Genomic DNA, 12,500 nt, shown 5'->3' on the forward strand with positions numbered 1-12,500 from the left:
TGGCTTCTTGTCATCTCACTGTACCCTAGTGGTCCACCCCAGAGAGCAGAGCCCCACCTACCTGCTCATAGGGACCAAGCAAGAGAAGGTACAGCACTCTAAAACTACACTACCCATACACCCCTTCACCTACTTGCTCATAGGTACCAAGCAAGAGAAGGTACAGTACTCTAAAACTAAACTACCCATAACCCCCCACCCCACCCCACCTACCTGCTCATAGGCAGCAAGTGAATGTACAGCACCCTAAAAATACACTTATTCAAACACCCCTAATTTCCCATAATTGTAAGTTACAACCCACAGACTTACCTGTTTCCATTATCTCCTCCATCCTTTCTGTACAGGACACCTGGCTGTACCACCTGACAGTCGCGGCAGGCAGCAGTGCCAGCTTCAAGGTGGGCACAGAGTACGAGCAGCTGGTCGGGAACCTCCTAGACGTAGAGGGAGATCCAGGTAAGTCATCTAATCATTCAACTCAGTCTGTCTGTCAACACCACATACAAGTACACTACTTGAGAAGGTTAATGTCTAGCAATGCCTTGAAGATAGACTAGTGGTTAACAGACTGGTCTAGCACGTGCTATACTGTATCACATAAGGTTTCAGATTCAGTCAGTAGCTCTTTCATGTTACATTAACCAGGACAGACTACTGAAATCTCTTGATCCAGTCTGCAATCTGCAGTTAGTGTTAATGACTGGGCTCAAGTAAGTCTGTTTCTGGTCAATCTGTGTGTGTGTGTGTGTGTGTCTGTCTGTCTGTCTGTCTGTCTGTCTGTCTGTCTGTCTGTCTGTCTGTCTGTCTGTCTGTCTGTCTGTCTGTCTGTCTTCTCTCAGACTCTGCGTTGTGGAGGAGTGAGTCTCTATGTTTCTGTAAAGACGGCCTGCGCTCCCCTCTCACCACTCTACCCTCTGAAGCTCTGCAGACTGAAGCACTCAAACTCTTCAAGGTCGGTCCCTTCATTACTTACTCTTCCTTTGTATTTCTTCAAATCCCTGTGTCTTTCTCTTCTCCTGTCTGCTGATCTGACGGAGACCCCCAGCCTGTCTGTCTGTTAGGGGCTTCCCCTTCTCTGTCCATCACCCCCCTCTCCTCTTGGATGTGCTCCATGCCCCTCCACCCTACCGCCACTCACAGATCAAAGCCTCGGAGACTCATTAGAAGTGTGGAAGAGAGATAATGTTCCTCTTGTCCTTGTTCTTGTTAGGGGTCAGAGACCGTATCTGTGGATGTAATAGTCGGATGAGGGAGTGGGACAGACAGACAGCACAGCGGGATTGGGACAGGGGGGGGGGGCATGGGCAGGGAGTAGGACAGACAGACAGCACAGCGGGATTGGGACAGGGGAGGGGGGGGGGTATGGGCAGGGAGTGGGACAGGGATAGGGAGTGGGACAGAGGAAGGGAGTGGGACAAGGATAGGGAGTGGGACAGAGGAAGGGAGTGAGACAAGGACAGGGATAGGGAGTGTGACAGGGAGTGGGACAGGGATAATGACTGTGACAGGGATACGGACAGGGATAATGAGTGTGACAGGGATACGGACAGGGAGTGGGACAGGGATAAAGAGTGTGACAGGGATAATGAGTGTGACAGGGATAGGGACAGGGATAGGGAATGGGATAGGGATGGGGAGTGAGACAGGGAGGGGACAGGGGGTGGGACAGGGACAGGGAGTGAGACAGACAGGGACAGGGAGTGAGACAGACAGGGATGGGATGGGGAGTGTGACAGGGACAGGGAGTGAGACAGACAGGGATGGGATGGGGAGTGAGACAAACAGGGATAGGGACAGGGAGTGAGACAGACAGGGACAGGGAGTGAGACGAACAGGGATAGGGACAGGGAGTGAGACAGACAGGGACAGGGAGTGAGACAGACAGGGACAGGGAGTGAGATAAACAGGGATAGGGACAGGGAGTGAGACAGACAGGGACAGGGAGTGAGACAAACAGGGATAGGGACAGGGAGTGAGACAGACAGGGACAGGGAGTGAGACAGACAGGGACAGGGAGTGAGACAAACAGGGATAGGGTCAGGGAGTGAGACAGACGGGGACAGGGAGTGAGACAAAGACAGGGATGGGATGGGGAGTGAGACAGACAGGGATGGGATGGGGAGTGAGACAGACAGGGATGGGATGGGGAGTGAGACAGACAGGGATGGGATGGGGAGTGAGACAGACAGGGACGGGGACAGGGAGTGAGACAGACAGGGACGGGGACAGGGAGTGAGACAAAGACAGGGATGGAATGGGGAGTGAGACAGACAGGGACGGGGACAGGGAGTGAGACGAAGACAGGGATGGGATGGGGAGTGAGACAGACAGGGACGGGGACAGGGAGTGAGACAAAGACAGGGATGGGATGGGGAGTGAGACAGACAGGGACGGGGACAGGGAGTGAGACAAAGACAGGGACGGGGACAGGGAGTGAGACAAAGACAGGGATGGGATGGGGAGTGAGACAGACAGGGACGGGGACAGGGAGTGAGACAAAGACAGGGACGGGGACAGGGAGTGAGACAAAGACAGGGATGGGGACAGGGAGTGAGACAGACAGGGACGGGGACAGGGAGTGAGACAGACAGGGACGGGGACAGGGAGTGAGACAAAGACAGGGATGGGATGGGGAGTGTGACAGACAGGGATGGGATGGGGAGTGTGACAGACAGGGATGGGATGGGGAGTGTGACAGACAGGGATGGGATGGGGAGTGAGACAGACAGGGACGGGGACAGGGAGTGAGACAGACAGGGACGGGGACAGGGAGTGAGACAAAGACAGGGATGGGATGGGGAGTGAGACAGACAGGGACGGGGACAGGGAGTGAGACGAAGACAGGGATGGGATGGGGAGTGAGACAGACAGGGAGTGAGACAGACAGGGACGGGGACAGGGAGTGAGACAAAGACTGGGATGGGATGGGGAGTGAGACAGACAGGGAGTGAGACAGACAGGGACGGGGACAGGGAGTGAGACGAAGACAGGGATGGGATGGGGAGTGAGACGAAGACAGGGACGGGGACAGGGAGTGAGACAGACAGGGATGGGGACAGGGAGTGAGACAGATAGGGATGGGATGGGGAGTGAGACGAAGACAGGGACGGGGACAGGGAGTGAGACAGACAGGGATGGGGACAGATAGGGATGGGATGGGGAGTGAGACAGACAGGGACGGGGACATGGAGTGAGACGAAGACAGGGATGGGATGGGGAGTGAGACAGACAGGGACGTGGACAGGGAGTGAGACAGACAGGGACGTGTAGTCCCTGATGTGACAGGGATGTGTTAGTGAGATGTCATGACACAGTATTGATACAGAGCCTTGATCCTACTAACATTTTCCTGTTCCCCTCAAGCAGTGACAGACGAGTTTGACTTGGATGAACCTGTTAAACTTGGAATGTGTTTCCAAGTAGGAAACACATTGAAGTTTGTGCATGCTGGGCCGGGCCGCCCATTAGTTAGGATTAGGTGGCTGCCTAAGGCAGCAGATTGACAAGGGTGGCGTTTTCCCGGCCAAACTGACCGACACATGAATCAACACAAAAAAAACTCACATCATTCTGCCCAAAAACAATGACAATTTCTCTAAACCAGTGGCATATGGGCTTTTTAGGTGAGCGCCAATGGCACCTTTTGATAAGCAGTGGCAGGGGCGCAAAATATCAATCTTGTCCATTCCCAGCGTGCCTCTCCTGGGTTCTGTTGGAGAGGTGCATCTCTGCAGCGCTCCACCAGCGTTCTGTCAAATGGTCTAACATAAATCATATAGGTATAGGATATGGTAAAAAGAGTATGTGGCCTTTTCTGTAGCCGACAGGCTGGAGATATAATGTATGACAATGTAATGAGACAGACACTTTTTACATCATGCAGGTTTCTCCGATCAAATAGCCTAACCTAAATGGTGCCCAATAAAGAAGCTGACATGTTAAAAAACAACATGTCCTAAAAACAGGACAGGTCAAAGGAAAATGGACCATATGGAATGGACCATCAGGCTGCTCACAACCGCTGTCTGGGAGTTTCCTGTTTAACAAACGATAGTCATTCCACATAACATTCAATAACATTTTATTGGCTAGCAGATGTTAATGTGAGTGTAGCGAAATGCTTGTGCTTCTAGTTCCGACAGTGCAGTAATAACCAACAAGTAATGTGACAATTCCACTGCAGCCGACACTGTAGGCTCCACCCCAGTAAGCACAGGCCGACGGCGACGTCATTTGGACGTCTTTTTTGGTCCTGTCCGGACCGGCCGTCTTTTTTTTGTTGCAATCCGGACCGGCCTTGATTTCCACGTCCACAGATGTAAATCTTAACAAATCATAGACATATATTTTAGGTAAAAAATGTGTTCGGTCTGGACCGGTCTTGATTTAGTTCAAACATCGATGTTTATAAATGATGTATTTTTGGACCTTCATTCAGAACTGAAAATTAACTTAATTTCAACATTCGGGTAAAATACGTATTTTCAACGTCATTTTGCTTATATAAGGAGGGCGGCAGAATGGCCAGGTCCGGACTTTCATTACTATAGCTCTGTTTGAGGGGTGGTCTACAATACGAACATAATTTACTTTATGTTCATAATCTTACCTTTTATTATACCTCATGGTTGTTGTTTTGTCAAGAACAAACATGTAAGTAAACATTTAGTTGGACGGTTTATGCCATGTGTATCCCGTACATACGACTAATACAACTTGGAACTCTATCTCTATGTATGTTGGCCTCCACCTTCTGGTTGTAAACAGGTATAACACTGACATGGCTTGAGCTCGTTAAAGATTGATTGACTACATTGAGCTCGTTAAAGATTGATTGACTACATTGAGCTCGTTAAAGATTGATTGACTACATTGAGCTCGTTAAAGATTGATTGACTACATTTCAGTCTGACTGCACAGAGCCACTGATCTACAAATACATCCGAAATAACAACTCATTATAATAATTTGTTTAATTAAAGCGCTTTTCTCACACCCAAAAGTGATCAAGATTAGTGATTATGTGACCAAGACTAGACTAGTGATTATGTGACCAAGACTAGACTAGTGATTATGTGATCAAGACTAGACTAGTAATTATGTGATCAAGACTAGTGATTATGTGATCAAGACTAGACTAGTGATTATGTGATCAAGACCAGTGATTATGTGATCAAGACTAGACTAGTGATTATGTGATCAAGACTAGTGATTATGGGATCAAGACTAGTGTTCATGTGATCAAGACTAGTGATTATGTGATCAAGACTAGACTAGTGATTATGTGATCAAGACTAGTGATTATGGGATCAAGACTAGTGATTATGTGATCAAGACTAGTGATTATGGGATCAAGACTAGTGATTATGTGATCAAGACTAGACTAGTGATTATGTGATCAAGACTAGTGATTATGGGATCAAGACTAGTGATTATGTGATCAAGACGAGTGATTATGTGATCAAGACTAGATTAGTGATTATGTGACCAAGACTAGTGATTATGTGATCAAGACTAGTGATTATGTGATCATGACTAGTGATCATGTGATCAAGAGGAGTGATTATGTGATCAAGACTAGTGGTTATGTGATCAAGACTAGTGATAATATGATCAAGTGATTACAGTGATTACTCTGTATGTGATCAAGACTAGTGATCATGTGATCAAGACTAGTGATCATGTGATCAAGACTAGTGATTGTGTGATCAAGACTAGTGATTATGTGATCAGGACTAGTGATTATGTGATCAAGACTAGTGATTATGTGATCAAGACTAGTGATCAGCCCCTTGCTTAAACTGATCCCCATGAACATGCTGCTTCTATTGTTTCTCAACATATATCACGATCATTGCCGGTAGCAGATGTTCTGAAAGAGCTGCAAAACCTGGACCCGTACAAGTCAGCTGGGCTTGACAATCTGGACCCTCTATTTCTGAAACTATCCGCCGCCATTGTCGCAACCCCTATTACCAGCCTGTTCAACCTCTCTTTCATATCGTCTGAGATCCCCAAGGATTGAAAGCTGCCGCAGTCATCCCCCCTCTTCAAAGGGGGAGACACCCTGGACCCAAACTGTTACAGACCTATATCCATCCTGCCCTGCCTATCTAAGGTCTTCGAAAGCCAAGTCAACAAACAGGTCACTGACCATCTCGAATCCCACCGTACCTTCTCCGCTGTGCAATCTGGTTTCCGAGCCGGTCACGGGTGCACCTCAGCCATGCTCAAGGTACTAAACGATATCATAACCGCCATCGGAAAAGACAGTACTGTGCAGCCGTCTTCATCGACCTGGCCAAGGCTTTTGACTTTGTCAATCACCATATTCTTATCGGCAGACTCAGTAGCCTCGGTTTTTCTAATGACTGCCTTGCCTGGTTCACCAACTACTTTGCAGACAGAGTTCAGTGTGTCAAATCGGAGGGCATGTTGTCCGGTCCTCTGGCAGTCTCTATGGGGGTGCCACAGGGTTCAATTCTCGGGCCGACTCTTTTCTCTGTATATATCAATGATGTTGCTCTTGCTGCGGGCAATTCCCTGATCCACCTCTACGCAGACGACACCATTCTGTATACTTCCGGCCCTTCCTTGGACACTGTGCTATCTAACCTCCAAACGAGCTTCAATGCCATACAACACTCCTTCCGTGGCCTCCAACTGCTCTTAAACGCTAGTAAAACCAAATGCTTTTCAACCGTTCGCTGCCTGCACCCGCACGCCCGACTAGCATCACCACCCTGGATGGTTCCGACCTAGAATATGTGGACATCTATAAGTACCTAGGTGTCTGGCTAGACTGTAAACTCTCCTTCCAGACTCATATCAAACATCTCCAATCTAAAATCAAATCTAGTCGGCTTTCTATTCCGCAACAAAGCCTCCTTCACTCACGCCGCCAAACTTACCCTAGTAAAACGGACTATCCTACCGATCCTCGACTTCGGCGATGTCATCTACAAAATAGCTTCCAATACTCTACTCAGCAAACTGGATGCAGTTTATCACAGTGCCATCCGTTTTGTTACTAAAGCACCTTACACCACCCACCACTGCGACCTGTATGCTCTAGTCGGCTGGCCCTCGCTACATAATCGTCGCCAGACCCACTGGCTCCAGGTCATCTACAAGTCCATGCTAGGTAAAGCTCCGCCTTATCTTAGTTCATTGGTCACGATGGCAATACCCACCCGTAGCACGCGCTCCAGCAGGTGTATCTCACTGATCATCCCTAAAGCCAACACCTCATTTGGCCGCCTTTCGTTCCAGTTCTCTGCTGCCTGTGACTGGAACGAATTGCAAAAATCGCTGAAGTTGGAGACTTTATCTCCCTCACCAACTTCAAACATCTGCTATCTGAGCAGCTAACCGATCGCTGCAGCTGTACATAGTCTATCGGTAAATAGCCCACCCAATTTACCTACCTCATCCCCATACTGTTTATATTTATTTACCTTTCTGCTCTTTTACACACCAGTATCTCTACCTGTACATGACCATCTGATCATTTATCACTCCAGTGTTAATCTGCTAAATTGTAATTATTCGCCTACCTCCTCATGCCTTTTGCACACATTGTATATAGACTCTCTTTTTTTTCTCTTTTTTTTCTACTGTGTTATTGACTTGTTAATTGTTTACTCCATGTGTAACTCTGTGTTGTCTGTTCACACTGCTATGCTTTATCTTGGCCAGGTCGCAGTTGTAAATGAGAACTTGTTCTCAACTAGCCTACCTGGTTAAATAAAGGTGAAATAAAAAATAAAAGGTAAAACCTTCCCTCTTTCATCCTTCCTTTCTTCAGTCCTGTCAGCTGTTCATCAACGTACTGGTGGAGTCTCCCTCCATTGACTACCACATGTCCCTGGCCCAGAATGCATTACAGGTGTGTCTGACACACCCAGAGCTCCAGAACGAGATGTACTGTCAGCTGATTAAACAGACCAACCGCCGCACACCACACAACTCTTCCCTCACTCAGGTACGTTACACACCACACAACTCCTCCCTCACTCAGGTACGTTACACACCACACAACTCCTCCCTCACTCAGGTACGTTACACACCACACAACTCTTCCCTCACTCAGGTACGTTACACACCACACAACTCTTCCCTCACTCAGGTACGTTACACACCACACAACTCCTCCCTCACTCAGGTACGTTACACACCTCAACTCCTCCCTCACTCAGGTACGTTACACACCACACAACTCCTCCCTCACTCAGGTACGTTACACACCACACAACTCCTCCCTCACTCAGGTACGTTACACACCTCAACTCCTCCCTCACTCAGGTACGTTAAACACCTCAACTCCTCTCTCACTCAGGTACGTTACACACCACACAACTCCTCCCTCACTCAGGTACGTTACACACCACACAACTCCTCCCTCACTCAGGTACGTTACACACCACACAACTCCTCCCTCACTCAGGTACGTTACACACCACACAACTCCTCCCTCACTCAGGTACGTTACACACCACACAACTCCTCCCTCACTCAGGTACGTTACACACCACACAACTCCTCCCTCACTCAGGTACGTTACACACCACACAACTCCTCCCTCACTCAGGTACGTTACACACCCTCAACCCTCCCTCACAGGAACAACACCTCAACTCCTCCCTCACTCAGGTACGTTACACACCACACAACTCCTCCCTCACTCAGGTACGTTACACACCACACAACTCCTCCCTCACTCAGATACGTTACACACCACACAACTCCTCCCTCACTCAGGTACGTTACACACCTCAACTCCTCCCTCGCTCAGGTACATTACACACCACACAACTCCTCCCTCACTCAGGTACGTTACACACCTCAACTCCTCCCTCACTCAGGTACGTTACACACCTCAACTCCTCCCTCACTCAGGTACGTTACACACCTCAACTCCTCCCTCACTCAGGTACGTTACACACCTCAACTCCTCCCTCAATCATGTCCGTATAAGCCTGGCCCTGAAGCTGAAATTACCCCCTAGTCCCTACCCCTAGTCCCTACCCCCTACCACCTAGTCCCTACCCCTAGTCCCTACCCCTAGTCCCCTAGTCCCTACCCCTAGTCCCTACCCCCTAGTCCCTACCCCCTAGTCCCTACCACCTAGTCCCTACCACTGAGTCCCTACCCCATAGTCCCTACCTCCTAATCCCTACCACCGAGTCCCTACCCCCTAGTCGTTACCCCCTAAGCACTTGTGGAGATCTGAGAGGATTCAATAGGTATGAGTAATATGACTACAATAACAGCTGGTCTTTCAGAAGCAAAGAGGGAGGTTCAACGTTATTGTTTATTCCTCCCACTTATCACTTTGTATCTAGGGATGTAGATACTTTGTATCTAGGGATGTATCTAGGGATGTTGTGTTACCTGTCATAGTTTTTTTTCTCAGGTATTGTTTACATTGTAGTGATCTGTCTGTCTGTCTGTCTGTCTGTCTGTCTGTCTGTCTGTCTGTCTGTCTGTCTGTCTGTCTGTCTGTCTGTCTGTCTGTCTGTCTGTCTGTCTCTCCTCAGTGCTGGCAGCTGTTGGCTGTGTGTGTGGCTCTCTTTCTGCCTCAGCAACACTTCCTGTGGTACCTCAGACAGTATCTGCAGCGTCATGCAGACCCCAGGTACACACACACCATCCTTACTTTCCTGAGCAGAAAACATCAAACCTTCACAATGATGACCCCCCCCTCCCCCCCCCCTCTTTCTCTCTCTCTCTCACACACACTGGCTATGTCTGTCTCTCTCTTTCTCTCATCTCTCTGTCTCCATGTGTGTAGGAGTGAGGTGGGGAAGTATGCTGTGTACTGTCAGAGGTCTGTAGAGCGTACCCTGCAGAATGGAGAGAGAGAGGCAAAACCATCACGTATGGAGGTCCTGTCTATCCTGCTGAGGAACCCTTACCACCACTCACTACCCTTCAGCATCCCTGTCCACTTTATGAACATCACCTACCAGGTAACACACATGTACGCACACATTCACCTACCAGGTAACACAGACACACACCTACCAGGTAACCCACACACACTCACCTACCAGGTAACACAGACATACACCTACCAGATAACACAGACACACTCACCTATGAAGTAACACAGACACACTAACCTACCAGGTAACACAGACACACCTACCAGGTAACACAGACACACTCACCTACCAGGTAACACAGACACACCTACCCGGTAACCCAACAAACTCACCTACCAGGTAACACAGACACTTACCTACCAGGTTAACACAGACACTCACCTACCAGGTAACACAGACACACTAACCTACCAGGTAACACAGACACACTAACTTACCAAGTAACACAGACACACCTACCAGGCAACACAGACACACCTACCAGGTAACCCACACACACTCACCTACCAGGTAACACAGACACGCTAACCTACCAGGTAACACAGGCACTCACCTACCAGGTAACACAGACACAATAATCTACCAGGTAACCCACACACACTAACCTACCAATTAACACAGACACACACCTACCAGGTAACACAGACACATTTCAGTAATAATTTTTCAGTGAGCCCTCCTGTCCAGTCCTGTCTCCTAGGTGGTGGGGTTCAATAGTTCCTCCACCCACACACCCACACAATCACACATCCGCATGCACACAAACACACACACACACACACACCCACACAATCACACATCCGCATGCACACAAACACACACACACATACCCACACAATCACACATCCGCATGCACACAAACACACACACACACACACATACCCACACAATCACACATCCGCATGCACACAAACACACACACACACATACCCACACAATCACACATCCACATGCACACAAACACACACACACACACATACCCACACAATCACACATCCGCATGCACACATACCCACACAATCACACATCCGCATGAACACAAACACACACACACATACCCGCACAATCACACATCCGCATGCACACAAACACACACACACATACCCACACAATCACACATCCGCATGCACACAAACACACACACACATACCCACACAATCACACATCCGCATGCACACAAACACACACACACAATCACACATCCGCATGCACAAAAACACACACACACATACCCACACAATCACACATCCACAAACACACACACACATACCCACACAATCACACATCCGCATGCACACAAACACACACACACAATCACACATCCGCATGCACACAAACACACACACAACCACAGAGTCACACACAGTCACACACACTTGTCATTCATGCCATGTCTCAGTGACCCCCATCCCGTCCTACCTGTCCTTTAGGTGGTAGGCTTCGATGGCTCCACCACAGTAGATGAGTTCCTGAGCACCCTGACCCAGAGGGTGGGCATGAGGAAACCACACCTGTCAGGCTTCGCCCTCTTCACTGACGACCCCTCAGGGAGAGACCTAGAGCACTGCCTGCAGCCCAGCGTCAAAGTACGTGTGGACCAACACTCGCTCATGACTGTAGCTGGCCATGGATTGCAGCACACACAACCTCACGTGTTAGTGCCCGTGACTAAGTATAAGACAGTAAACCGAGGGGTAGAGTGGAATCAGAACATGGATTTAGGGAATAATGTATGAGGGACTAGGGTCTGCCTGTTAACTGACTGACCTCTCACCCCTACCAACAGATCTGTGATGTCATCTCCAAGTGGGAACAGGCCCTGAAAGAACTGCATCCTGGGAAATACGAGGGCACACGCATCGTCCGTCTGATGTACAAGAGCAGGTAGGATTGACCTTGTTTTAGTTGACTCCATCCATAGAGATGAAGACCAGCTGCTGACATCATGCGTTGACCAGTGTGACGTCTGTTGTGTAGGTTGTGTTTCCGGGCCCAGGCTAAAGGAGAGACAGAGCGTGAGCGCCTCCTGCTGGCCTACCAGGTGAATGACGAGGTCCACCAGGGACACTTCCCCGTCAACAAGGAGCTGGCTCTGGAGGTGGCTGCTCTCATGGCACAGGTGGGCAGTGGTTTTGGAGAGGAGAGGGGCATTATGGGTACTGTAGTACATGGTGCTGGAGGGATGGAGGGGACTGACGGGGACAGTATGAGGGGTACAGGTGTGTGTGTCTTGGGTTATGCTGTGTGAACAGCAGATGATATACCTGCACGTTAAGGTTTGTTTGTGACCACAATGGTCTTTCACCTTATTGTGTAATGTTCTATTATTTCGTTTTTGCACACGTGTGTTTTTAAAATTGTCAGACAAAAATGACTACAAATAGAAAAATGTATAATAAAACAAATAGTTAAAATGACCCTCCCTCCCCAGGTGGAGCATGGGGATCTGGACCGTCCAGCCCCCTCCTCTGCTAGCTGCAGCTCTCCTCAGCCCAAAACCCAACAAATCCTCCTACAGGCCCTGGGACGCTTCTACCCCAAGCACTACAAACAAGACTGCAGCATGGACCAGCTCAGGTAATAATGGAAACACACCCACACCCACCCGCA

At 48.9% G+C, this 12,500-nt stretch overlaps 1 protein-coding gene across 1 annotated transcript in view; it reads left to right on the plus strand.

The window, feature by feature from the left end:
* Window positions 1-12,500, plus strand: part of LOC115123724 (pleckstrin homology domain-containing family H member 1-like) — a 72,189-nt gene that overhangs the window by 48,989 nt on the left and 10,700 nt on the right. The window contains 10 exon segments of the mRNA XM_065025817.1: window positions 1-88; window positions 348-459; window positions 843-955; window positions 7,811-7,987; window positions 9,543-9,640; window positions 9,797-9,974; window positions 11,321-11,476; window positions 11,677-11,774; window positions 11,868-12,009; window positions 12,322-12,467. The exon segment at window positions 1-88 is cut by the window's left edge and continues 92 nt beyond it. Of these exon segments, the coding sequence (XP_064881889.1) occupies window positions 1-88; window positions 348-459; window positions 843-955; window positions 7,811-7,987; window positions 9,543-9,640; window positions 9,797-9,974; window positions 11,321-11,476; window positions 11,677-11,774; window positions 11,868-12,009; window positions 12,322-12,467 (1,308 nt within the window).

The sequence above is a fragment of the Oncorhynchus nerka genome, linkage group LG12 (genome assembly GCF_034236695.1).
Source record: "Oncorhynchus nerka isolate Pitt River linkage group LG12, Oner_Uvic_2.0, whole genome shotgun sequence".
Lineage (NCBI taxonomy): Eukaryota > Metazoa > Chordata > Actinopteri > Salmoniformes > Salmonidae > Oncorhynchus > Oncorhynchus nerka.